Raw genomic sequence first — 27,195 nt, forward strand, 5'->3', positions numbered from 1 at the left:
GCGGCCCAATACCCCCACTCACTATCTGCGGCCTCGCAACCCTCAAGGTGCAACCCCCATCCTTGTTTGCAAACCTCACCCCGGATTGCAAACCCGTCGCCACTAGGAGCAGACGGTACAGCGCCCAGGACCGGACCTTCATCCGGTCCGAAGTCCAGCAGCTACTAAAGGAAGGCATAATCCAGGCCAGCAATAGTCCCTGGAGAGCACAGGTGGTAGTAGTAAAGACAGGGGAGAAGCAAAGGATGGTAATAGACTATAGCCAGACCATCAACAGGTACACACAACTAGACGCGTACCCTCTCCCCCGCATATCCGACATGGTCAATCGGATTGCCCAATATAAGGTCTTCTCCACCGTGGACCTCAAGTCCGCCTACCATCAGCTCCCCATCCGCCCAAGTGACCGCAAGTACACAGCCTTCGAGGCAGGCGGGCGATTATACCATTTCCTAAGGGTCCCATTTGGCGTCACAAACGGGGTCTCGGTCTTCCAACGAGAGATGGACCGAATGGTTGATCAACACGGGTTACGGGCCACGTTCCCGTATCTCGACAATGTGACCATCTGCGGCCACGATCAGCAGGACCACGACGCCAACCTCCAAAAATTCCTCCAGACCGCCAAAGCCTTGAACATCACGTACAACGAGGACAAGTGCGTCTTTAGCACAAACCGGCTAGCCATCCTGGGCTACGTAGTGCGCAATGGGATAATAGGCCCCGACCCCGAACGTATGCGCGCCCTCATGGAATTTCCCCTCCCGCACTGCTCAAAAGCCCTAAAATGCTGCCTGGGGTTCTTTTCATACTACGCCCAGTGGGTCCCCCAGTACGCAGACAAGGCCAGCCCCCTAATACAGACCACGACCTTCCCTCTGTCGACAGAGGCTTGCCAGGCCTTCAGCCGCATCAAAGCGGATATCGCAAAGGCCACGATGCGCGCCATCGACGAGTCCCTCCCCTTCCAGGTCGAGAGCGACGCCTCCGACGTAGCTCTAGCGGCCACCCTTAACCAAGCGGGCAGACCCGTGGCCTTTTTCTTCCGAACCCTCCACGCTTCAGAAATCCGCCACTCCTCAGTGGTAAAGGAAGCCCAAGCCATAGTGGAATCTGTGCGACATTGGAGGCATTACCTGGCCGGCAGGAGATTCACTCGCCTCACGGACCAACGGTCGGTAGCCTTCATGTTCGATAATGCACAGCGGGGCAAAATCAAAAACGACAAGATCTTAAGGTGGAGGATCGAGCTCTCCACCTTCAACTACGAGATCTTGTATCGTCCCGGAAAGCTGAACGAGCCGTCCGATGCCCTATCCACAATGTGCACATGTGCCAACGCACAAATTAACCGCCTCCAAACCCTCCACGAGGACCTCTGCCACCCGGGGGTCACTCGGTTCTACCACTTTATTAAGTCCCGCAACCTCCCATACTCTTTAGAGGAGGTCCGTACAGTCACAAGGGACTGCCACATCTGCGCAGAGTGCAAACCGCATTTTTTCAGGCCGGACGGTGCGCACCTGATTAAGGCTTCCTGCCCCTTTGAACGCCTTAGTCTGGATTTCAAAGGACCCCTCCCCTCCACCGACCGCAACATATACTTCCTTAATGTGGTGGACGAGTACTCCCGCTTCCCATTCGCCATCCCCTGCTCTGACATGACCGCGGCCACAGTCATTAAAGCCCTGAACACCATATTCACACTGTTCGGTTGCCCCGCATACGTCCACAGCGACAGGGGGTCCTCCTTCATGAGTGACGAGCTGCGCCAGTTCCTGCTCAGCAACGGTATAGCCTCGAGCAGGACGACCAGCTACAACCCCCGGGGGAACGGGCAAGTAGAGAGGGAGAACGGCACGGTCTGGAAGACCGTCCTACTGGCCCTACGGTCCAGGGACCTCCCAGTTTCACGGTGACAGGAGGTCCTCCCGGACGCCCTCCACTCCATCCGGTCACTACTGTGCACTAGCACTAACCAAACGCCTCATGAGCGCCTCCTTGTCTTCCCCAGGAAGTCCTCCTCTGGAACGTCGCTGCCGACCTGGCTGGCGGCCCCAGGACCCATCTTGCTCCGAAAACATGTGCGGGCGCACAAGTCGGACCCGTTGGTCGAAAGGGTTCACCTCCTTCACGCGAACCCGCAGTACGCTTACGTGGAGTACCCCGACGGCCGACAGGACATGGTCTCCCTGCGAGATCTGGCGCCCGCCGGCAACACACACCCCCCCCCCCGACACCAATCACCCAACCCCGCCTTCCTGCCACCGCCGCACCCCGCGACCGCCCCCTTCCCAGGAGGATCAGTCCCCCTCCCAGGCCCGACCAGGAACGAAGCCCAAGCTGAAACCGTAAGGCTCCCGGAGACGACAACACCGGAACAAGCACCACCACCACCACCGGGGCCGAGGCGATCGACATGGACGACCAGACCGCCCGACCGACTCGTGGCGTCGATCTAACAGTACAATATGTGGACTTTTAACGAGAACATTTTGTCTTTTCCTGACGATTACTGTAAATAGTTTGAAACAAAAAAAAAACCTTGTACATACTGTAATAACATGCGAAAGTTTTCCTCCCAGGACCAGCCTTGTAAACCCTTACCACCATGCGAAGCATCACCCCGCGGGTTCATTTTTAACAAGGGGTGAATGTGGTAGTATGCATTAGGGGTCATGTGGGACTGTGAAGCCGTGATGTCATTGGCTGACAGATCCCGGGTCTTGGTTGGACGTTGACCTCTAGCTCCGCCCTGAAGGCGGAGTATAAGTACTAGGAGTCCTCCCCCGCAGGCAGTCTACTACTGAACTGCGGGGGAACAGTCACGCTTAATAAAGCCTCATTGACTTCACTCTATTCGTCTCTCGGAGTCTTTGTGCGCTACACAAGTCTGTGAGGAAGGATAGACAGTTGATAGGGCAAAGTTGCACTCAGTGGGATGGGTTAAAGTGTGTCTGTTTCAATGCAAGGAGTGTCAGGAATAAGTGAGATGAACTTAGAGCATGGATCAGTACTTGGAACTATGATGTTGTGGCCATTACGGAGACATGGATTTCCCAAGGGCAGGAATGGTTGTTAGATGTTCCGGGGTTTAGGTGTTTTAAGAAGAATAGGGAGGGAGGTAAAAGAGGAGGGGAGTGGCGCTGTTAATTAGAGAGTATATCACAGCTGCAGAAAAGGAGGTAGTCGAGGAGGGTTTTTCTACTGAGTCAGTATGGGTGGCAGTCAGAAACAAGAAAGGAGCAGTCACTTTATTGGGAGTTTTCCATAGACCCCCCCCCCCAATAGCAGCAGAGAGATGGAAGAGCAGATTGGGTGGTGTTACTAACTTTTGGTTGGTTCAATTGGCTCTGTTTTATAACCTTTGCTCTCGAGTCGCCAGGTATCTTTATGATACCGCCACGAGGTTCAAGTTCAAGTAATGATCAATAACTCAATACACCGATTAGTAAGATTCAAATCAAAGCACATTTATTATACACAGTGATCGCTACTCATGCACAAATTCTACGTCTAAGCTACTTCTATAACTAACAGGCCTATACTTAGCTTCGGACTGGCCCACCAGGTCAGGGGAACAAATGGCCTTTCGTTCGGGTTCTGAGTCTGCGGGATTTGAAGTTGGTACGGATTGGTAGCTAAGAGCGCCTATCTCGTAGCGAGCGTTGACTTAAGACTTACTGGACACCGGCGGCAGTTGAACCGGTCACGGTCAAGGTTGGTTAGCGTTGCTGGGTGACCCGGTCAAGAAGAACGATTTGAATTTGGGGCTTAACTTTTATAGTCCCCAGGGGCTCCCCACCTTTCGGGGCGGATCCTGTACCTGGTTCTAGGTGATTGGACTTTGTTTCAATCGCTTGGTTCGATTTCTCCAATACTGGAGCGATTCCCTGATCGATGGGCGGTCTTGAGGTGTTCGTTAACCTCTTCTATGTTGGCTCCTGCTGGCGCCGGGGGGTCTGGTCTAGCTTTGTTTGTCCCAAATGTTGCTATTGTTCCCGGGGATTGCTTATTAGTATGTAGATGGCTGCTACATTATTATGCAGATGGCTGCTTGTATCGATGCTGTCTGGGCTTTTGCAGAGTTTAATACACAGTAACTTGCACCTGCTGGTTTCTGCCTGTGTTGGCTGAATTGCCCTTCGGCATTTGCTGTTGTCGATTTTAATTCGGGACTTGGCCAACTCAGGTGGCTACAGCAGCAGATCTTGGAAAGGTGCAGAAGTAACAGAGTTGTTGTCATGGGTGATTTCAACTTCCCTAATATTGACTGGAATCTCCTTAGTGCAAATGGTTTGGATGGAGCAGATTTTGTCACGTGTGTCCAGGAAGGATTCCCTACTCAATGTGTAGATAGGCCGTCTACGGGGGAGGCCATATTGGATTTGGTGCTTGGCAACGAACCAAGCCAGTGTCAGATGTCACGGTGGGAGAGTATTTCAGTGACAGTGACCATAACTCCTTGACCTTTACCATAGTCATGGAGAGGGATAGGAACAGACAGTATGGGAAGGTATTTAATTTGTGGGGGGGGGGGGGGAGTTATACTGCTATTAGACAGGAGCTGAGGAGCATAAATTGGGAACAGATATTCTTAGGGAATTGCACAACAGTAATGTGGGGGTTGTTTAAGGAGCACTTGCTGCGAGTTATGGATAGTTTTGTCCCACTTGGACGAGGAAGGAATGGTAAGGTGAAGGAGCTTTGGGTGACAAGAGAAGTGGAGCTTCTGTCAAGAGGAAGAAGGAAGCTTACATAAGGTTGAGGAAGCAAGGATCTGGCACAGCTCTAGAGGGTTACAAGGTAGTCAGGAAGGAACTGAAAAATGGACTTAGGAGAGCTAGAAGGGAGCATGAAAGAACACTGGTGGGAAGGATTAGGGAAAACCCCAAGGCATTCTACACTTATGTGAGAAATAAAATATGATCAAAGTGAGAGTAGGGCCGATCAGGGATAGTGGAGGGAATTTGTGCCTAGAGTCTGAGGAGATCGGGAAGGCCCTAAATGAATATTTTGCTTCAGTATTCACTAGAGAGAGGGACCTCGTTGCTTATGAGAACAGCATGAATCAGTTTAATAGGCTCGAACAGGTTGATATTAAGAAGGAGGATGTGCTGGAAATTTTGAAAAGCATCAGGATAGATAAGTCCCCTGACCAGACGGGATATACCCAAGATTACTACGGGCAGCAAGGGAGGAGATTGCTGCGCCGTTGGCGATGATCTTTGCCACCTCACTCTCCACTGGAGTAGAACCAGATGATTGGAGGGAGGCGAATGCTGTTCCCCTGTTCAAGAAAGGGAATAAGGAAATCCCTGGGAATTACAGACCAGTCAGTCTTACATCTGTGGTGAACAAAATACTGGAAAGCATCCAGAGAGATAGGATTCATGATTATTTAGAAAAACATAGTTTGATTAAAGATAGTCAGCATGGCTTTGTGAGGGGTAGGTCATGCCTCACAAGCCTCATTGATGAAGGTCGGGCAGTGGATGTGGTGTATATGGATTTCAGTAAGGCATTTAGAACATAGAACATAGAACAATACAGCGCAGTACCAGCCCTTCGGCCCACGATGTTGCACCGAAACAAAAGCCATCTAACCTACACTATTTGATAAGGTTCCCCCTGGTAGGCTCATTCAGAAATTCAGGGGGCATGGGATACAGGGAAATTTGATTGTCTGGATGTAAAGAACTGGCTGGCCGAAAGAAGACAGCGCGTGGTAGTAGATGGAAAGTAATCCGCCTGGAGGTCGGTGACCAGTGGTGTGCCGCAGGGGTCAGTTCTGGGACCTCTGCTCTATGTGGATTTCATAAATGACTTGGATGAGGAAGTGGAATGGTGGGTTAGTAAGTTTGCCGATGACATGAAGGTTGGCGGAGTTGTAGATAGTGTCGGGGGCTGTTGCAGGTTACAACAGAACATTGACAGGATGCAGATCTGGGCTGCGAGGTGGCAGATGGAGGTCAACCTAGATAAATGTGAAGTGATTCATTTCGGAAGGTCGAATTTGAATGCTGAATACAGGGTTAAAAGCAGGATTCTTGGAAGTGTGGAGGAACAGAAGGATCTTGGGGGCCACGTACATAGATCCCATCCAAAGTTGCCACCCAGGTTGATAGGGTTGTTAAGAAGGCGTATGGTGTGTTGGCTTTCACTAACAGGGGGATTGAGTTTAAGAGCCGCGAGGTTTTGCTGCAGCTTTATAAAACCCTGGTTAGACCACACTTGGAATATTGTGTCCAGTTCTGGTCTCCTCTTTATAGGAAGGATGTGGATGCTTTGGAGAGGATACAGAGGAGATTTACCAGGATGCTGCCTGGACTGGAGGAAAATGGCTGGCACAACATCGTGGGCCAAAGGGCCTGTACTGTGCTGTACTGTTCAATGTTCTATGTTCTAACCAGCCCCCCAAAATACATCAGAATTGAATTCCTTTTTAGGAATGGTGAGTCTTCCTAATCTTTCCACAATGTGTGTTTCCCTCACCTTAAACCTAACCCTAACTACTCAAGAGGTACAGAATGAAGTCTTACAACACCAGGTTAATGTCCAACAGGCTTCTTTGGAATCACTAGCTTTCGGAGTGCAGCTCCTCCATCAAAACAAACCTGTTGGACTTTAACCTGGTGTTGTAAGACTTCTTGCTGTGCCCACCCCAGTCCAACGCCGGCATCTCCACATCATACTCAAGAGGTGGTATTGAAAGGAGCATCAGCAAGAAAGCTGTGAATAGGTTAAACCAGCTTAACAGTTATTCAGCCTCTTGACCTATCTTGACCCATCAAAAGAGGTCATCCTTACCTGCAATGTGTTCCTTTATGTAAAAGGGTTGGTTTTGCCCATTAAATGGAAGATGGTGCAAAAAGACCGATCGCCTAAGCCTTGAGTGCTTTAATAGAACATAGACATAGAACAATACAGCGCAGTACAGGCCCTTCGGCCCACGATGTTGCACCGAAACAAAAGCCATCTAACCTACACTATGCCATTATCATCCATATGTTTATCTATTAAACTTTTAAATGCCCTCAATGTTGGCGAGTTCACTACTGTAGCAGGTAGGGCATTCCACGGCCTCACTACTCAGTGTTGAAGAAGCTTACTCTCAAATTGAAAAGGAATTATGTTGTGAAGATGGTGCACTATTATGGCAAGCAAGGGCAGTCATCCCACCTCCGCTAGGAAGCTATTGTTACAGGAGTTACACCTTTGAAAGTGACGCAATTCAGTGATGGGTGCTTCAACAGTAAGATGTAACTTCAGTTTGAACCTGAATAGGTTGACTATCAATTTGCGAAGGTGCATCCATACAGGTAATTTCCTCAGTTCCCCCTGGAATATTATTCCTTGTTGCAGCATCACTTTCATCCATAGCCATATCACCAATGTGTCCATCCTGGGATGACAAAAGCGAAGATGCTCGCACGTAGTTACGTGTGGTGGCCCGAGACGTAGAGAATCATGTCAAGCAAGGTGACTAGTGTCAAATGCAGCAACACTTGCCATCCGTGGCACTCATGCACCTGTGGGCGTGTCCAGATCGATCCTGAGTGAGACTACACGTCGAGTTTGAGGGCCTATTTATAGGCTCCATGTCCTTTCTCATTGTAGATGCTCACTCCAAATGATTAGAAATATACAAAATGAAGTCCATGACCTCATCAGCGACAGTACAGAAATTGCAACAGACGTTCGCCACCCGTAGATGCCTAAGGTTCTGGTCTCAGGTAATGGGACTGCTTTTATTAGTGGTGTACTCCAACGTTTCAGGTGGAACAATGGCGCTCAACCTATCCTAGGATTGCTCTCTACCACCCTGCTTCAAATGGACTGGCCGAGACAGCCATCTAGACATTCAAAGCGGCCATGAAGAAACAGTCATCAGAACCTTTACAACCCAGATTGGCCTGGTTCCTGCTCACCTAAAGAGCAACATCTCATGTCACCGCAGGTGTTACACCCGCCGAGTTACTAATGGGCAGATATTTTAGAACATGGTAGATCTTATATTTCCGAATTTGGCGGGAGGGTGGAGACAAAACAGAACAAATAGAAAAAACACCATGACTCAAAGAAAGCTGAAAGAATATTTGAGGTGGACGATTTGGTGTATGTGAAGGATATTGGTGCTGGCCCAAATTGGATCCCGGGAACGGTCGTGGTCAAAACAGGTCCAGTATCATACGAGATAGAGGTTCAAGAGAGAAAACTAAAAGAACACCTGGACCATTTTAGGGGAAGGGAACCACACACAGATCCACTGAGATAAATTGGCCCTAGTGTCTTGTCGGTGATATGGCTATGGGTGAGAGTGATGCCACAGCAAGCTACCCCTAGGAATATCACAGTAATGTTCCAGAGGCAACTGAGGAAATTACCTGTATGGATGCACCTTCGCAAATTGATAGTCAACCCCCTGAAGTTCAAACTGAAGTTACATCTCACTGTTGAAGCACCCGGCAATGGATTGCTTCGCTTTCAAAGGATTAAGAGGTCCCCTGACCGACTTAACCGATAAGAGACTGTTTTGAGGGCCACCTTATATTTTTGTAAATAGTTCCTTTGTGATTTGAAGAATGTTAGTCAGGAATTTAAAGGGGAAACATAGAATCTTTGGAGCGCATTTGGCCTACCAAATCTGCACCACCCCTCTGAAAGAGCACGCCATCTAGGCCCACTCACCCGCCCTATCCTCGTAACCTCCCCTAACCTGCATATCCCTGGACACCAAGGGGTAATTTTATCATGGCCAATCCACCTAACCTGCACATCTCTGGACTGTGGGAGGAAACCAGAGAACCCAGAGGAAATCCACGCAGTCACGGCGAGAACGTGCAAACTCTACGCAGTCACCCGAGGCTGGGATTGAACCCATGTCCCTGCCGCTGTGAGGCAGTGTGCTAACCACTGTGCCACCGTCCTGCTGAGGGAAGGGATGTGGTAACGTGCCCTTCAAGGGGCTGACTGTAAATGGGCCAAGAGACTGTATGACCTTAAACCTAGTTTAACCTATTCAAAGGCTTCTTCTGATGGTCTTTCCAATACCATTTCTGGGGCTTCTTGAGTAGTGTGTGTAAGGGAAACACATTGTGGAAAGATTAGGAAGAGTTTACCATTCCTAAAAAGGATTTTGATTCTAAGTATTTTTGGGAGCTAATTCATCCTGAATTGTTTTGATCTTCTCCTCAATAGGGAGCAGCCCTTTGGCATTTACCCTGAATCCTAAGAGGGTGAGTTCCCAGAGGGTCTTTGATCTGATCGGCTAATGGGGCTGGAACATGCAAACCCTGGGGGCAGAGTGTTGGTTTCCCAGTTAGTTAGGTGTCTTGGAACATGATAGCTTTTATCTCACTCTCTGTACATAGCTTACTGAACCGTCCATTCATTTATCTATCTGTTGGCCACTCGTCTATCAGGATATTACACCCAGCCACACTTATTACAGCAGCAGAAGCAGAATGAGGTCCTTAAGTGGCCATTAATTGCCTACTTTAAAGTCTCCATGGGCCTAAGGGGGTGCAGACTGAGGACATACCACCCTGGCCAGCCCTGTAATACGAGGGAAGAGGTTGGGGTTGGGTGGGAAGGTGGTGGGATAGCCACCCGCTTTATTTTATATCACTTTGGGTTTCTCAGATTTTAACTTTCAGTTTTTAAAGATAGATTGCTTGTCCCATCATTCACAAAATTCCCAGATATCCGATTGCTCACACTTTCAGAATCTACAGGGTACAATCGCTTGCATGAAGACTGAAGCACTCTGAGGGCAAACTAACTAAAAGCATACGTTGTGCAATGCCCCACCGCAGGAAATTCTGTGCCAACATTTGTTTACTTTCAACATGCAAATGCGTTAATTCCTCCCTGTCTCTCAGAACCTTTACAACCCAGATTGGCTTGGTTCCTGCTCACCTAAAGAATGAGCAGGTTTATCAGGTGATGTTAACAGTTTATCAGATATCGGGGAGGGGTTGAGATCGGGGTGGGGGTGATATCGGGGAGGGGGTGATATCGGGGTGGGGGTGATATCGGGGAGGGGGTGATATCGGGGAGTTTATCAGGTGATGTGAACACAAAGTCCAACTATTTACCTAGATCAGTGCATCAAACGTAACTGTCAGCAACTGCAGGAAACAGAGAGTTGGTCAAAACCGCACCCATTTAGTAAATCCAGTGAATGGAGAACCATGGCTCCCGTATCTTTTTTAACTGAACTGAACAGACCGTCAAAAAGATCTGAAGACTTTGTGAAAAATGTGAGTACAAACTATTGTTTTTGAACAATTGGATCAAATAATTTTCTGTTTAATATTTCTCAGAAATTAATGCATGAAAATGAAACAGAAAGTTTGCTTTCTTGGGTAAAATAATGTCCTCTCAATTTTGAGAAAAAAACTCACTCTTCAATTGTTTCCTACGGTAAAACTACAAATTCTTGGGCATGTTCTTCTGCGGCTCTATCAAATTTTCCGACAAGTTCTCCCAACCAAAACATTGAACATACTATGCTGTGTTTTATTGCCTCTAAAATGGGTGTAACTTCTATTTTTAAATAGATTTACTCAAGGAACATTAGCTGCATGCATGTTTGTTGTGTTAAGAAAAAGCCAAAGTACCAGTGTCTCAGTAGCAGAAACTTCTTGCCAGTATATATCAATGCATTTTACATTTTTACAATTATATCTCACCTTGAAAAAGTTTTGTGAAGTTTACCGTTGTTATGTAGACGTAGTCTTGTGATAGCACTGTAACAGAATGCAGTGAAACCCCGAGACCCACCATAATGGTTTGATTTCCCTTGCATGGTTCTTCGCCATATCAATATGGCCTGACTCAACTTGGATTGGGAGTGCCTTCTCATCTGTGAAAGTAAGATTCAGGGAGAGTAGCACTGCCCATTCCCTGAAAGCAAGTAATGATAATAATCTTTATTGTCACAAGTAATGAAGTTACTGTGAAAAGTCCCGAGTCGCCACACTCCGGCGCCTGTTCGAGTCACAGAGGGAGAATTCAGAATGTCCAATTCACCCAACAAGCACGTCTTTCAGGACTTGTGGGAGGAAACCGGAGCACCCGGAGGAAACCAACGCAGACACGGGGAGAACGTGCAGACACCGCACAGACATCTAACACGGAGTTTACAAATTACAAACGATAACAGGGGAAAGAGAGTCGATCAAAAAAATCAATTGATCCGGAGACCGTCAGGTCCACCCGGAGCTCCGCAGTCCGCCCAAAGGCTCGGCACCCTTCTGGGTAATCAAAATGTCAACGCCGCTTCAGGAGGAATAGCCTCAGCGACAGGAGAGCAGGCCTCACCGGCTTACACAGGTACAGCTGGTTGAGTGGATTCAGGAGCCATTGGTTTCACTTGGTTAGACAAATTTACAGGAGTGTCTATAATATTGGTACGGCTGGTTGTGGTCAACATGCTTTTTGACAGTGACCACATATGACATCGTCCCTGACTGGGCCACAAGTCATCCAGCTAGCCAAGGTTACAAACCAAAGTAAGTTCCCAACCCGGAATGACTTGTCGCCCCTCTGCGCAGACCTTTGACTCCTTCGGGAAGCCTGACGTGCCTCCACCCTCCCTGCCAAATTTGGAAACGAGATCCAACCGGCTCTCTGATGATGGGCCATAAGCAGCTCTGATGGTGTGATCCCTGTGGTGGTGTTGGGGGGGGGAGGAGTGAAATAGACGATAATAAAAATTGGGCAAATGCTGGTGAAGTGGTTTGTCAGACTGTTTCTCCATTGCCTTCTTGAAGGTTTGAACAGCTCTCTTGGCCAAACTGTTAGAGGCCGGGTGGTGTGGGGCCATCCTTGAATGTCATATACCATTGACTTGTATGAAAACCTGAAAGTCATCGCTTATAAAAGGGGTGCCACGGTCCGACATGATGGACGCCGGAAGTCCACGAATAGCAAATACTCGGCTCAAGGCATCCACCGTGGCTGCTGAGGTCATGGTCTCCATGTTCCGTATAGGCATCCATTTGGAGTAGGAATCCAACAGAACTAAAAACACCTTGCCAATAAAAGGGCATGTGTAGTCAACGTGGACCCAGGTCCATGGGCGACCTGGCCATTCCCAAAGGTGGAGAGCGCTGGTGGAGGCAGGGACTGCTGTGTTTGACAAAGGTGACATGCTTGTTCAAGTTCTTCAATGGCTTTATCTATGTCTGGCCATTGGGCCCAGTTATGAATGTGTCCGGTCGGTCCTGGCAGGGCGTCCAAGAAGTTCAAAGCCAATACAATCTCCTGGGGTATTGGTGGTGGTGGGAATCTCTTTTGGGGGGGTGGGGGTGCCGGGGGGGGCGGGGGGGGGGTGGAGTCATCTCAATGCATCTGCATTGGCAATTTGCATGCCAGGCCAGTACTGGAAAACATAATTGTAGGCCACCAGCAGCAGGGCCCAACGTTTCATCCTCAACGCGGTTATTGACTGGATAGGCTTGTCTTCTCTTAAACTCCCAGTAGTGGCTTATAGTCGGCCATTATGTCAAATTGTTCAGGAAGCAAAGTACTGTACACACCTCTGTCTGCATCAACGGGGCCAAGGTGGAGATGGTTGACAGCTTCAAATTTCACCAAAAATTTGGCCTGGTCCACCCATGTCAACGCTACCACCAAGAAAGCACAACAGCGCCTATACTTCTTCAGAAAACTAAGGAAATTCAGCATGTCCACACTGACTCTTACCAACTTTTACAGATGCATCATAGAAAGCATCCTATCGGGCTGCATCACAGTCTGGTATGGCAGCTGCTCGGCCCAAGACTGCAAGAAACTTCAGAGAGTCATGAACACAGCCCAGTCCTTCACACGAGCTTGCCTCCCATCCGTTGACTCCATCTACACTTCCCGCTGCCTGGGGAAAGCAGGCAGCATAATCAAAGACCCCTCCCACCCGGCTTATTCACTCTTCCAACTTCTTCCATCGGGCAGGAGATATAAATGTCTGAGAACACGCACTAACAGACTCAAAAACTGCTTCTTCCCCACTGGTACCGGACTCCTAAATGACCCTCCAGTCCTGAGTGGAACACCTGTCCCACCCATCCTTTCCTTAGCCTAACTTGGTCCGCCACCTTTAGGTGCGTCTCTTGGAGCATAACCAAGTCTGCCCTTAGTCCTTTCAAATGCGCGAGCTCTCGGGCCCTTTTTATCGGTCCGTTCAGGCCTCTCACGTTCCACATGATCAGCCTCACTAGGGGGCTACCTGCCCCCCTCCCGTGTCGACTAGCCATTACCTTCTCTAGGCCAGTCCCATATCCCGCCTCCGCGCTCCCGCTCGCTCCCCCAGCGTTGCACACCATCCCCGCCCACCCACTCTTTAGCCATTTCCTTCTGGATTTCCGCAGCAGCAACCCAGTTGTCCCCCCCCCCCTCCCCCTCCCTCCCCGCTAGATCTCTTTCTAGCATGATTGCTCCCCCCATATTACTTCCGTAAGTCAGCTGACTTCAACTGACCCCGGCTACTCCTGCTCACTCCTCGACCCCCCCCGTGTGGGGAACTCCCATCCGCCTTGCGCCTGTCTTCCCGCTTTATTCTTTCTGGCGCGGGAACATCCCTTTACCTGACCCGCCTCTTATGGCGCAGCTCCCTTTCCCCTCCCCCTCCCCTTCCCCATTCTCCAACTATGTCCCGTCTTTCCCCCCTCACCGGCGCCCACATTTCCCCAATGTCTCCCCCCTTCCCAATTTACTTCTCAATTAACTTCAACCATAACATTAACAATAACATTTCCTGCAGCATCAGTCCCTCAGTTCCGATCCAATTTCTCTTCTTTGATGAAGGTCCATGCTTCCTCCGCCGTCTTGAAATAATGGTGTCTCTCCTGATAAGTGACCCATAGTCTTGCCGGCTGCAGCATCCCGAACTTCACCTTCCTTTTATGCAGCACCTCTTTGGCTCGGTTGAAGCTCGCCCTCCTTCTCGCCACCTCCGCACTCCAATCCTGGTATACCCGTACCACTGCATTCTCCCATCTGCTACTCCACACCTTTTTAGCCCATCTCAGGACCTCTTCTCTATCCTTAAGGCGGTAAAATCGCATGATTATCGCCCTGGGTGGTTCTCCCGCTTTTGGCCTTCTCGCCGGAATCCGATTTGCCCACTCCACCTCCAAGGGGCCCGTAGGTGTTGATCTCCAAATTTCTTTCTCTGTCAGTCTGGCCTCAATAAAAGTTGAGACGGATTCGCACGTAAACAGAAGTTATTTATTGAGCTTGCAAGCTTAATCATCTTACAGAATGTAACAGGACGTCCTGCCTCTTACACTCCAGAAAACGACTGAACTACCAGACAAAGGGATCTCTGCAAAATCAGTTCAAATGGTATCAAGTTTCACATACTCGACGGACATAGGTCAGCCTAGGTCCCTCCTGACCTGTTCGATCTATTCTGATTGGCTCACTTCCAATCCCTTTCTCTGGCCCCTATCAATGAAGCATCACCCTCATAGACACACCTCTTCCTGCTTTTTCCATGCGGTCTCAAATTCCTTTGTCCCTAACTGCAAAAATCAAAGTGGCTTATTTCTACATTACATTAACTAGTAACTCTAAAGTAACTATTTTATATCACATTCGTCATTCCCTCCTTTTATCATTCCATGATAACCGAACTATCCAATCTATAGCTACGGTTCCTCATCTAAAAAGATTCGTCGCTGCATTTCCAATTCCTGTCTTAGCCCCCCTTCATCTGCTTCACCCTCATGGATTTTAACAGTTAAATTTTTTTCTCGGTGATTGGGGCGGTGATCTGATCCAGTGCACCCAGCATTCTACCCATCACACATTTAAGGATGGCCAGGCCCACAAAGATGCAGCCGATAGCTACCACTAGATACATGGCCATATTTATCAACCAGTCCTTCTATCCTCCAAATCCCCAGTTACCCCAAGAGCCAGGATCCTGCATCCCGTCCAAGTGATCCCGTATGCGATCCATAAATTTAGTGATGTTAGCGGTCAAGTCTTGAACACCCATAATACACTTGCCCTGTACTATGGCGCATACCCCACCCTCACGGGCCAGAAGATAGTCAAGAGCATACCGGTTCTGCATTGCAAACAACCGTAGCTGAGACAACTCCTTAGTTATTGCCCCGAGGGCTCCCAAGGTTTCATTTCCCAAAAGGGTAAGGCCGCAAATAAAATAATTCCGATCACTAACAGCCAAGGAACCCCCCACACCTCCCAGTGTCAATACGCTCAGAATGCCCCACCCGGCTGAGTGGCCCCGGTTGGGTGCAAGAACCTGAGGTTTTTTCCAGTTCTCGCAAAATTCAGCAGAGACTGCCCGGCGTGCTAACTGATTATGCAGGTTCCACGCCGAAGGGCAGGGGACTGTGGTAGGGACTAGAGTCCCTATAGCAATTCGGCGGGGAAATGGGGGTGACAAAACGTTGGTCGCCGTACCATTAAATAAAAAGTAGTATCCTTGTTCCGTGTGGAGACTAGCATCACAATCAGTATATCGGTTGCGTAAGGACCTCCCAGTAGCCCAGTTTATCCAATTTTGAAATGCCCATTCGGGCCGCCCAGCAATGCGGAAAGCCCTATTCCCGACAGTGATATGAGAGACATTCGCCCAGCCACAAAGGAGCTGGAGGCCAGCATTCAATGGAACGCAAGTGGTGCTATAACAAACGCATTGGCCAGACGCCTGGGTGATATGGCACCTCCTGTCCGTACAGGTGGGAAACAGACATGTTATATTTGTGTCCACCTCTACCAGCAAACAGCCATATCCTTCACTGCTGAAGCAATTCTCGTACGACCGGGAATCCCTATTGGGAGTGAAGTGGCTAGGTATGTACGCCCTCCACCGTCGCAGCCTATCGTACTGTGAATGGGAATTATCCCGAGGAAGGGGAAGGCAAATAGCCGGTGGTGCTGAATCCGGATCGTAAGGAAGAGTGACTTGCTCGGGCAATGGCTCGGAACGCTGACAATGAACCACCGTTTGGGGAGTGCCCCAAAGCGGTGAAACAGAAAATAACCTAGACACCGCTGCGGGGTTTGGGTAGCAGACAACCCGTCCCTGGCCATACAGACGGTGGTAAATCTGGTAGAAGAGATTCATACTACCCGGGTTTTCCTCAGTTTGGCCTTTAATTAACTTAAGTGCATCTCCCGGTAACCTACGTTCTAGCTGTACTTCCCTTCTCACACGCCCCGTCCTCTCTCTAGTCCCTTTCTCTTTCTCATGGTCTCTTCCTACACTCTTCTGACAGCTTGATGTTACCTTTATTGTACCACTTTTAACACATCCAAAATCAAATTTACATGTATTCCAAAAACAAGGCAATGTCCATATAATGTTCCCTTCCCATCGCCGGGACCGGTGCAGCTGCTTCATGACTCCCGCATTCTCCTTAACTTTGATGACCTTCCATGAGTCGATACCATGTCCTCGTATATGGGGGCAGTGAAGAACATCACCTGTGCATAGGTGATGTATCCTTGTAGATTGGTTGGGGCTACACAGATACATAATATTCCCCTTTTCCATGTCCATCGCCAATAACACGCCAAGCGAAGTGAGGCCAAATATCAGACAGACGATGCGTAGCCACTCCATCATGCTCCACACCTGTAAAATAGCACTGGAGAAGGGAGGCAGGTTAGTATCCGACCTTTTACAGTAGTGGAGATGGGCTCAATTTACAGTGATGTAGGTGGACCCAAGCACTTCGCCCCTCCACTTTAACTGCTGTGGGGGTGGCAAGGAGAACTTGGAAGGGCCCGTCCCATCGCGGCTCCGACCCCTTCCTAGTCCAATTTTTGACCATTACATAACTACCGGGCTGGACTGAAAGTGAGCTAGGTACTGGGGGCAATGGCTGGTGAGCCGCGCGGACCTGGCCATGGAGTTCCTTGAGCACTTGCGTAAGGGCCAGAACATAGGTGGTCATTTCCTCAGTCATCTGATGAAACTGAACCCGTCTGGGAACCTGCAGGCTCCAAGGAGTTCTAAGAGGCCTGCCATAGAGAATCTCGGCGGGAGAGAGCCGGGCTGGTCCCGCAGGTGTAACCCGCAGCTGGAAGAGGGCAACGGGGAGCAACTTAAGCCATGTCAGTCCCGTGTCTGCTCTTAATTTAGCCAATTTAGTTTTGAGGGTCTGATTGTGTCTTTCAACCAACCCGGCTGCCTGCGGTCTGTAAGCACAGTGTAACTGCTGGCGTATGCCCAACTGGGAGCAAAACTCCTTGTTAATTTGTCCAATAAAATGAGGCCCATTATCAGAACTTAACTGAGCTGGTATACCGTACCGGGGAATGATTTCCCTCATCAAGACTTTAACCACAGTAGCAGCTTTACTATAGATAGTCGGATACGCCTCAACCCATCTGCTGAACACATCCACAATGACCAAAACATATTTATAACATTGACACCTTTCCAACTCAATGTAATCCATTTGGAGCGTCTCAAAGGGACCACTGGGCAACGGGGTTTGCCCCTTCCCACAAGGGATACCTTTTCCGGTGTTATATTGCTGACAAATCAAACACCGATTACTGATACTTTGGGCCAACCCCTGCATTTTAGGGTGCCACCAAGTGTCCAGCAACAAATCACTAGTCCCCCGAGCCCCACAATGAGTTGCAAAGTGTACACATTCGATGACCCATAAAGCCAGTACATCAGACATACAAGTCTGATGTGCAGGCGTGGTCCATAAAGAGGAAACAGAATCATATGTACAACCTAACCGTTTCCACATTTGTTTATCACTCTCAGGAGCGTCCTCCTGTAACCTTATGACGTCTTGGATGGTTGGCATTGGCTTGTCAGAAGCAGACACATTCATAGTAGATCGTTTAGTCTGACTTAACATTTTAGGCACCATCACTTGCTGAATTTGTGCGGCTGTGCGCGCTGCACGATCTGCTCGTTCATTACCAACGTCAACTGGGGTTGTACCATTCGTGTGGGCAGCGCATTTAATAACGGAAATCTGCGCTGGCAGAAGGAGGGCCTGCAGTAGGTCATTAACTAAACCCCGGTGGGATATTTGACCACACATAATCATGTCAGGTTGTTCTGACGAAATGTCACTCAAATCGCCCCTTATTGTGGTAGTTTCCTGAATCAAGGCTAAACAGTCGTGGCCAGGTGCGTCTTCATGGACAGGGGGACCACTAAGAAAACAGGCTGGATTGATAGTGGTACAGTATTTAAATGTCAGACGTGGATTGTTCAAAAGGTATATCTCATACCTATTCTGACGAGCTGCGGTAAGATGCTGACCATTCGCCCCATATCCCTGGCATGGTACTGGTCATGGACCTGACGTGTAATATGAGGGCTTACCGAAGCTGACTGTGGCCATAAATGTGGTGATATTGTAACAAAATCGGCTGTACCTTCTAACATCAGGCTGTACCTTCTTTTCCCGTGACTGTGGCTGTAACCTTGACTGGCCATTCGGTCTCAAGTAATGGCCAGTATTTGTCCTCCAACTCCCTGTTTCGTCCAGTTCTGTCATAGGCCAGGGTAACGTGATGCAGTGATAGTGGCTGTTCAATGTCTAACGTCCACCACTGGGGGGTGATAGAAATATAGCACTGTTGTCTCATCCTCCTCTTCGCTGATCCACCCACCCAAAGTCACTATATTGGAGCTCCTGCTGGTAAACTACCATTCCTGCCGCTTGTTGGGATCGCAGATCATCCTTTTTCATTACATACTCAGTCTTAACCTTTGTAACTGAGCCTCCTTCTTGGCCTACACCCTCCTTCCAGTAAAATCTGACTGCCCTTGCCATCTGGGAAGGGTCGTTCTCTGTCCAATTCATGTTATTACATTTCACAGCAGTAACCACAGAAGGTGGTAGGCAATGCATTAACATAGCACAGTATTGAGGGGAATTCTGACCATTTTGATACAGCAAATCGCCTGACTGCCCCCGGTAGATTTCATTAAAACGCCCCAGACATTCCTATGGCTAATCAATCTTCCTAGGTTTTAGGTCTAAGATAACAGAAAGATTTATGGGCCTTTGAAATGTGCTATTCAACGCATTCAAGATCTGTGTCCTTCTTTTCTCTATTTGCTCTCTTTTTTTTTTAAAACTTAAAAATGTTTGAAAATTCAAATTGAATTACTGCAACTTGCAAGCTTAGCTCTGATCTCAACTCAGAACTAAATTTACAATTTGCTTAACACAAACTTGTATAACATTTACAACTTAATTATTTCTTTATCTTAACAATTTTTTCTTTTAACAAGTTTTTTTTTCTGTTACATACACATAAGTATTAGCAAAATCAACTATCATAAGTATTAGCAAAATCAATTATCATCTTCAGATTGACACTTTTTAATATGGTGTCCATGATCTTCTTTAAGTTTCTATTAATCTCCAGATAAAATGAGATAAACCTTATTTCAAGTAAGTAAAATTTAAGATTCTGGCAATTTCAATCAATTGCTTTCGAAAATAATAACTTTTATCAAAGAGGTAGAGAAACCCACTGGTTTCCTTTAATTAATTCAAAACGTAACTTTGCTGGTGTTCACTGACTCAAAGGAAAGGTATCCGATTACACTGCAGACTGTTATCTCAAGGCCTGAGTGAGAAGCACTGTCTGTTTTCAACTCCGCCTGCTGCTGTTAACCCTTTGAGAGACTTCTGCTTCAACCTCACAATCTCAACTAGACCTCGGAACTTTACAGTCCAAGGAGACCATTTTAGCTTAATCAACTATATATTTAAAACACTCACACATAGAGTTGAACCATCTTCAGATTTAAAAACAGTTATACTGGACTGAACCCCCATCTATTGAAGTCCCATCAGCCCCTGAACCCATATAATAGACTGAACCTTTATTATTTAAAGTCCCATCAGCCTCTGAACCCTAATAATAGACTGAACCTTTATTATTTAAGTCACATCAGCCTCTGAACCCCGATAATAGACTGAACCTTTATTATTTAAAGTCACATCAGCCTCTGAACCCCGATAATAGACTGAACCTTTATTATTTAAAGTCCCATCAGCCCAAAACCCTAACCCAAGCCGAAACAACAATATGAAATCCCATCAATTAAAGTGCTAATCCCCAGACTGACCTGTGATTTCGTCGAGGCGGTCTTTCTGTGCCAACCGCGAGTGACCAGACTAATCAGACGATAAGAAGAGGGGAACAATCAATGCTGGTCGTTTTCCATTTCTACATTGAGGGCCCTTTGTTCCCGTCCTCCTGTTCATAATCAGTCTAATTCTGATTTCGCAGTTGGAACAGGATCGCCCAGAGAAATCCCGGTTTTCGGCACCAAAATGTTGATCTCCAAATTTCTTTCTCTGTCAGTCTGGCCTCAATAAAAGTTGAGACGGATTCGCACGTAAACAGAAGTTATTTATTTAGCTTGCAAGCTTAATCATCTTACAGAATGTAACAGGACGTCCTGCCTCTTACACTCCAGAAAACGACTGAACTACCAGACAAAGGGATCTCTGCAAAATCAGTTCAAATGGTATCAAGTTTCACATACTCGACGGACATAGGTCAGCCTAGGTCCCTCCTGACCTGTTCGATCTATTCTGATTGGCTCACTTCCAATCCCTTTCTCTGGCCCCTATCAATGAAGCATCACCCTCATAGACACACCTCTTCCTGCTTTTTCCATGCGGTCTCAAATTCCTTTGTCCCTAACTGCAAAAATCAAAGTGGCTTATTTCTACATTACATTAACTAGTAACTCTAAAGTAACTATTTTATATCACATTCGTCATAGGGGCCTCAGCACCCATCAGTGAGCTCAGCATCGTACTTGCGTACGCTCCACAGTCCACTCCTTCCACACCCTCAGGGAGACCCAGTATCCGAAGGTTCTTCCTTCGCGCTCCATTTTCTAGGGCTTCGATCCTTTCAGTACACTTTTTATGAAGTGCCTCGTCCGTCTGTGTCTTAACCGCCAGGCCCAGGATCTCGTCCTCAATATCTGTCACCTTCTGTTCCACCACGCAGAGCTCTGTCTCCTGGGTCTTTAATGTCTCCTTGAGCCCCTCAATTGCCTGTAGCAACGGGGTCAGCACCTCCCTCTTCAGCAGCTCCACGCACCGTCTCACAATTTCATCCTGCTCAGGCCCCCATGTCGCCTGCGCTTTCTCCGCCGCCATCTTGTACTTCTCTCTTTCTGACCCTTTGGTCAACGATTCCTCGCGCTGCAGCCGCCGCCGCCGGTTTTTTCCTCCTTCGTTTGGGGGGGACTCCCTTCTCACACACCCCACACCGGGTTGCGTCGTCGAAAAATTCCCCGTTGGGGCTCTTAAAAGAGCCCGAAGGTCCGTCGGAGCTGGAGCCGCCGAAGCGTGCGGCTAGCTAGGCATCACCGCAACCGGAAGTCCCTTCAGTGGCCTTGATGAGATCTTTTCACAGTTGTTCCCTCTGCTGCTAGAATTCACCTTTGATGCAGGTCCTCAGGTCAGCTTGCAGCTTTAAGCTTGCCCTTCCCCCGCCTGCATGCTGGAAGAGGCCCTGTTTATCCTGCAGTTGCAGCCAAATGTTTTACTGTTTCTGCCGTGTCTGGCAACCCAGAGACATACCCTTCCTGGGGGACACTGTCGGCGGAATATTGCAGCCTTCTTCCCACACCGGGAAATGTCAAACAAATGCCGTGGGGGCCCTGTAAAAGAGCCCAAAAGTCCGTTCCAAGCAGGAGCTGCCGAATATGCGACCTAGCTCTGCATAGCCGCACCCGGAAGTCCCTGCCTTATTCTTTATTGACCTCCACTTCAGCCACACTTCGGAGCTCAGTGGCACCTTTCTCAGTGCACTCCATCACCTGATCTATCTCTATTGTTTTTTCAAGGTTAAGGTGTTTTCAGCCAGAAGCTTCTTCTGGATACTGAGGTTATGGATCCCACAAACAAGCCAGTTACGCAACATGTCACAAAGAGCGGTCCTGAGCTCATAGTGCTCAGCGAGCTGACGAAGCCTGGCTATGAAGGTTGAGATGGACTCCTCATGGTCCATGCAGAGTTAAACTTATAATGTTGGAGGATAATTGAGGGCCTAGGGTTGAAATGTTCTTTGACTTAAATGTCTGGTCAAAGGTCATTGAATCGAGTGCCTAATTAAATGTACGTTTGGAGCCCGCAAACTGCCAGACATATCACCTTCTGCTTGCCCCCGTCTGTGATCCCATTCGCGGTAAAACAATAGTTGAGCCGGTAGATGTACTAACTCCAATCTTCAGCCCTTTGGTCAGATGGGTTTAGTTACTGAGGATCGGCATTCTCACTCACGGTTTAATGGGTCCGGAATCTCGTTGGTGCTTCTTTCCATTTTCAACTGCTCCTTACTTTCCCACTCAATTCATGACATACTGTCAACTGCAATTGAGCCTTTTACCTCATTGTTAATGTGATAGCTTGAGACATACACTGAAGGCTTCCTGTAGTTAACAAAGAGTTTTATAGTGAAAGGCAAAGGCAGATAAGTAATAGGCACAGAACTCAAACAGGTCTAGTTACTTCAACTCTGGGGTCCATACTGCCCGGGGTCCTGCTCCCAGGACCCCGTGCAAACTCCCTATTGGTTAGGGTTCATGCGTCCCTGCACGATTGGCCCTGAGGTGGTCATGTGGTCCAACGAGCCCACCTCCTTAAAGGGACCATTATCCACATCTTTTCTAATGTGAAATAAAAAAAGAAAATGTTGGAAAAATTCAGCAGGTCTGACAGCATCTGTGGAGAGAGAAGGGAACCGACCTTTCGAGTCTGGATGACTCTTTGTCAAAGCTGGAGAACTGGAAATCGAGTCAGATTTATACTGTTGTGGGGGGTGTGGAGCATTGGGGCTGGATAGGAGGCAAGTGAAAATGGAGGTTGACAAAGATGTCGTGGACAGAAAGACAAAGGGAATGTAAATGTGGGTGATTAAGGCTAAGAAGAGTGCTGATAGTGGCACAAGAAGAGATTAGGTGCGTGAATGGCAGAACAAAGGTGAGCAGTGTGTCAAAGAACAACTAGGAACAGGGAACAGATGATCTGAATAGGGTGGGGTAGGGGAAATAATGGTGAGGGAAAAACAGATCGAAGGAAGAAATTAAAATAAATTGATCAAAATAAAAATGGGGTAAAGGTGGTGCAGGCAGCTTGAGTTATTGAACTCAATATTAAGTCCGAAATGTAAAGTACCTGATCGGAAGATGAGGGGATGTTCCTCCAGTTTGCATTGGGCTTCATTGGAACATTACAGGAGGCCAAGGACGGACGTGTGGACATGAGAGCAGGAGGTCTGGATCCTGCTTGTGGACGTACCAACGGTGTTGTGCAAAGCAATCACCAGTCTGCGTTTAGTCTCTCCAGTGTAGAGCAGACCGCACTGGGAGCAACAAATGCAATAGACCAGATTGAAGAAGGTGCACGTGAAGCGCTGCCTCACTTGAAAAGAATGTTTAGGCTCTTGGATGGTGAGCAGGGAGGAGGTAAAGGGTCAGGTGTTACACCTTCTCCGATTGCATGTGAAGGTGCCGTGGGAAGTGGGTGAGTTGTTGGCGGTGCCGGAGAAGTGGACCAGGGTATCCTGGAGGGAACAGTGTCTGCAAAATGCTGACTGGGGGAGTGAGGGGAAGATGTGTTTGGTGGTGGCATCATGGTTGGCAAACTGGCGGAGGATGATTCTTTGAATGTGAAGATTGGTGGGGTGAAAAGTGAGGACGAGGGGGGCTCTCTCCTGGTTCTCGGAGAGAGGAGAGGGGGTGAGGGCAGAGGTGCAGGAGATGGGTTGGACATGACTGAGAGCCCTGTTGACCATAGTGGATGGGAAACTGCGATTGAGGAAGAATGAAAACATGTTGGCAACAACGTTTGGAAAGTGGCATCATCAAAACAGATGCAATGTTGATGAAGGGTGTGGGATGTGAAGAGCTGTAGTCGAGGTAGCTGTGGGAGTCGGTGGGTTTGTAATGGATATTAATGGACAGCCTACAAAATTATGAGAGGTACGGACAGGGTGGATAGCAACAAGCTTTTTCCAAGAGTGGGAGTGTCAATTACAAGGGGTCACGATTTCAAGGTGAGAGGGGGAATGTTTAAGGGAGATGTGTGTGGAAAGTTTTTTACGCAGAGGATGGTGGGTGCCTGGAACGCTTTGCCAGCGGAGGTGTAGAGACGGGCACGATAGCATCATTTAAGATGCACCTAGACAGAAATATGAACGGGCGGGGAACAGGGGGAAGTAGATCCTTGAAAAACAGAAGATGGGTTGAGATAAGGATCTGGATCGGCGCAGGCTGGGAGGGCCGAAGGGCCTGTTCCTGTGCTGTAATTTTCTTTGTTCTTTGTTCTTTGTCTATCCACAGAAATTGAAATAGAAAGGTGTAAATTAGAAACGGCTTAACTTCCCTTCTGCCTTTGTGAGTTGGAACTCTAAAGAAACAGATACTTTATGACCCTCCTCCTCATTATTGGAGGAGGTGCTGCCAGTGGGGGGGGGGGGGGGGGGGGGGGAGGAGGGCTAGAAGGTGGAGTCATTTCAGAAATCTATGGTAGGATTATGGAGGAGGACAAGGAGTCCATGTAAGGGATTAAGGCCAAATGGGAGAAAGAGTTGGGGATGGTGTTGGAGGAGGAATTATGATGCAAAGTGTTGCGAAGGGTTAACGCCGTGACCTTGCGTGCGAGGCTGGGGTTAATTCAATTAAAAGTGGTGTACAGGGCACACTTGACGAAGGGGAGGAAGAGCCGCCTGTTTGAGGGGCTGGAGGATAGCTCGAGAGATAGGTCGGAGAATCCCCGGGCGGGAGGGGAGTGCGGCATGAATCCTGCCCCGCCACTCCAACGCCAGCTGCCGTATTCTCCGGTGCCAGTTTTCAGGCGGGGGCGGGGATCATGCCACGCCGGTCGAGGCCGTTAGCAGCCATCCTCCCGGCAATTCTCCGGGCCCCGATGGGCCGAGCGGCTGTCGGTTTCTGCCCAGTCCTGCCGGCATGAAATGGACCTGGCTGGTAGGCCGGCTGGTGCGGTCCTCGGGGGATGGGGGGGGGGGCACAGGGGGATCCGGCCCCATCCCACGCTGGCCTGGCCCGCGATTGGGGCCCACCGGTCTGCGCATGCGTGGAACCGTGCCGGCTGTTCTGCGCATGCGCTAACTCGCAGCACGGCGCCAACCCCTCCGGCGACAGCCAACCCCCCGGAAGTGGGGAGGATTCCGCAACTTCCTGTTGGCCCGACGCCGGAGTGGTTCACGCCATTTTTGTACGCCGCCGTCAGGCCATCGGGGAATTCGAGAGAATCCCGCCCAATGTCGGGTCCCCTGGAGGCCTTTTTTAAAAAAAAAACTTTTTATGGGATGTGGGTGTGGCTGGTTAGGCCAGCATTTCTTGACCATCCCTAGTTGCCCTTCGGAAGGTGGTGGTGAGTTGCCTTCTTGAACCGCTGCCGTCTTTGAGATGTAGGTACACCCACTATGCTGGGCCATGCTCTGCAGTGCCTCAGCCATGCCCACCTTTGACCGGGACAGGCTCCACAGTGCCTCGGCCATGCCCATCTGTGAGCATCTGCAGGGAGAGAAAACAAGGTCAGCCTGGTACTGGGTCACATTCCACAACGAGTCGGACATTCTGCCGAGACACAGTCATGGCCGTCACCGACTGCGCGACGCCTTGGACACCTTCACTAATGATGCCGACGTCGTGCACCAGGCTTTCCACTGCGGTCGCCAGCCTAGCAGTGTTGGCCTGGGTGCCACTCATTGCCGGCCCCCTAGCCTCTGGGACTCCTCCAAATGGCTATGGATCTGCTGGAGTGATGCTGAACGTCGTCTCCCTCTGACCATCCGGGTTGGTCCTTTTCATCTCCATCAGTTCCGGGTAACTGTACCATAGGCTCAGCATCCAGCTGGGACACATCAGAGTCCTGGGATCCTACAGACCTCCGACTTCTGTCTCGCCTGGGGGTTCCTGCCTCCACCTGATGTGCATCATCAGCAGTGTGGTGCTCACCAGATCGTGCCCCAGAAGCCTGACCACTAACATTTCCCATCGAGGTTTATTATCTGCGCTGGTGGGGGGGCGGGGATGACAGCTGCGGCGTGAATACGGTTGCATCCTCAGAGCTCTCCTCTGAGGTGTTCTCCTCACTGCCCGGTGTAGGTCGTTGATCTTTTTCCGGCACTGAAGGTCAGTCTTCCCGGTCACACTCCCCGAGCTGACAGCTGCAGCCACCACATCCCAGGCAGCACTGGCTGCCTTTTGCTCACTCTCCTGGACCCCCGGGGGAATAGGACATCCCTCCTGGCCTCCATGGCATCTCGCAGCCTCCCCAGGTTAGCGTCGAATTGCGTTGTCAGCCTCGCTCGGCCGAGCGCTGGGAAGCTGACGGCAATTCCTGCTCGCTACCACACTTGGAGATTTTTCTGGAAATTTGCACCCTATGAATCTATGATAGAGTAAACTCTGTAATGTTTTTTGATTGGACTGTTGTGGAATCTCGATACTGCCGTGTGAACAAAGAATATTAGACTTTGTTTTATAAACAAAGTTATTTATTACTAACATTACACTAATGAATAACTAAAATGTCTAAGGGTGAATAGAGTTGGAAATAAATGTCACTAACTTACACTAAGATACAACAGAGCTGCTCTAATCTGCGACTGCTATCAACTCCTTATAAACACCTTCTGAAAGAACACAAGGGGCTGGATTCTCCGGTTCTGCGGCTATGTCCGCAGGATCTGTCTGGTCTTATGACCAAAAAGCCGGAGCGGCCCCTGCGCCGATGCTCTGCCACAGACCCGGCCTGCCAAAATTTGCCCCCCTGTAATCCCCCTCGCCACCCCGAGACCACTCCCCACCAGTCCCCCCAGCCCCCACCGAAGCTTCCCCTGCCAGTGGAAGATTTCTCCCCCCCCCCCCCGACTGTGGCGGGGCTGGACAGAGTCTGCAGCCACCATGCCAGGTTTACGAAAAGTGAGAAGACACGTGTCCCACGCTGTCAGGAAGTACCCAGTTTCTGAGGGGGTGGAGCATCGGAAAAACAGCCCCGCCCCCAATTTCGGTGTAAAAATGGATTCTCCAACCAATCGGCGAATGCGATTTCGGCGTCGGCGAATCCCACTCATGGTGTATCTGGGTCTTGGGACTCCTTACTCACCCCACCTGCTGGTCAGGTGTTAGAACTACAACTGTAAAACATAGAACTTATAATA

The 27,195-nt window shown here is 49.1% G+C and overlaps 2 protein-coding genes across 2 annotated transcripts in view; one reads left to right on the forward strand and one right to left on the reverse strand.

Annotated features, from left to right (window-relative positions):
• The first annotated feature begins 10,119 nt into the window (after positions 1-10,119).
• Positions 10,120-27,195, forward strand: part of adgrf3a (adhesion G protein-coupled receptor F3a) — a 171,178-nt gene continuing 154,102 nt past the window's right edge. Inside the window, exon 1 of the mRNA XM_072500692.1 lies at positions 10,120-10,265. Within this exon, the coding sequence (XP_072356793.1) occupies positions 10,197-10,265 (69 nt within the window). The 5' untranslated portion in view covers positions 10,120-10,196. The remainder of the gene's footprint in view (positions 10,266-27,195) is intronic.
• Positions 14,188-27,123, reverse strand: LOC140410574 (uncharacterized). Its single transcript, XM_072498841.1, has 3 exons — positions 26,993-27,123; positions 15,281-16,631; positions 14,188-14,856 (listed from the first exon to the last, which is right to left on the reverse strand). The coding sequence occupies exons 1-3, from the start codon at positions 27,106-27,108 to the stop codon at positions 14,812-14,814; spliced, it is 1,512 nt and encodes a 503-aa protein (XP_072354942.1). The 5' UTR covers positions 27,109-27,123; the 3' UTR covers positions 14,188-14,811.

This window comes from Scyliorhinus torazame, chromosome 4 (assembly GCF_047496885.1).
Source record: "Scyliorhinus torazame isolate Kashiwa2021f chromosome 4, sScyTor2.1, whole genome shotgun sequence".
NCBI classification, from domain to species: domain Eukaryota; kingdom Metazoa; phylum Chordata; class Chondrichthyes; order Carcharhiniformes; family Scyliorhinidae; genus Scyliorhinus; species Scyliorhinus torazame.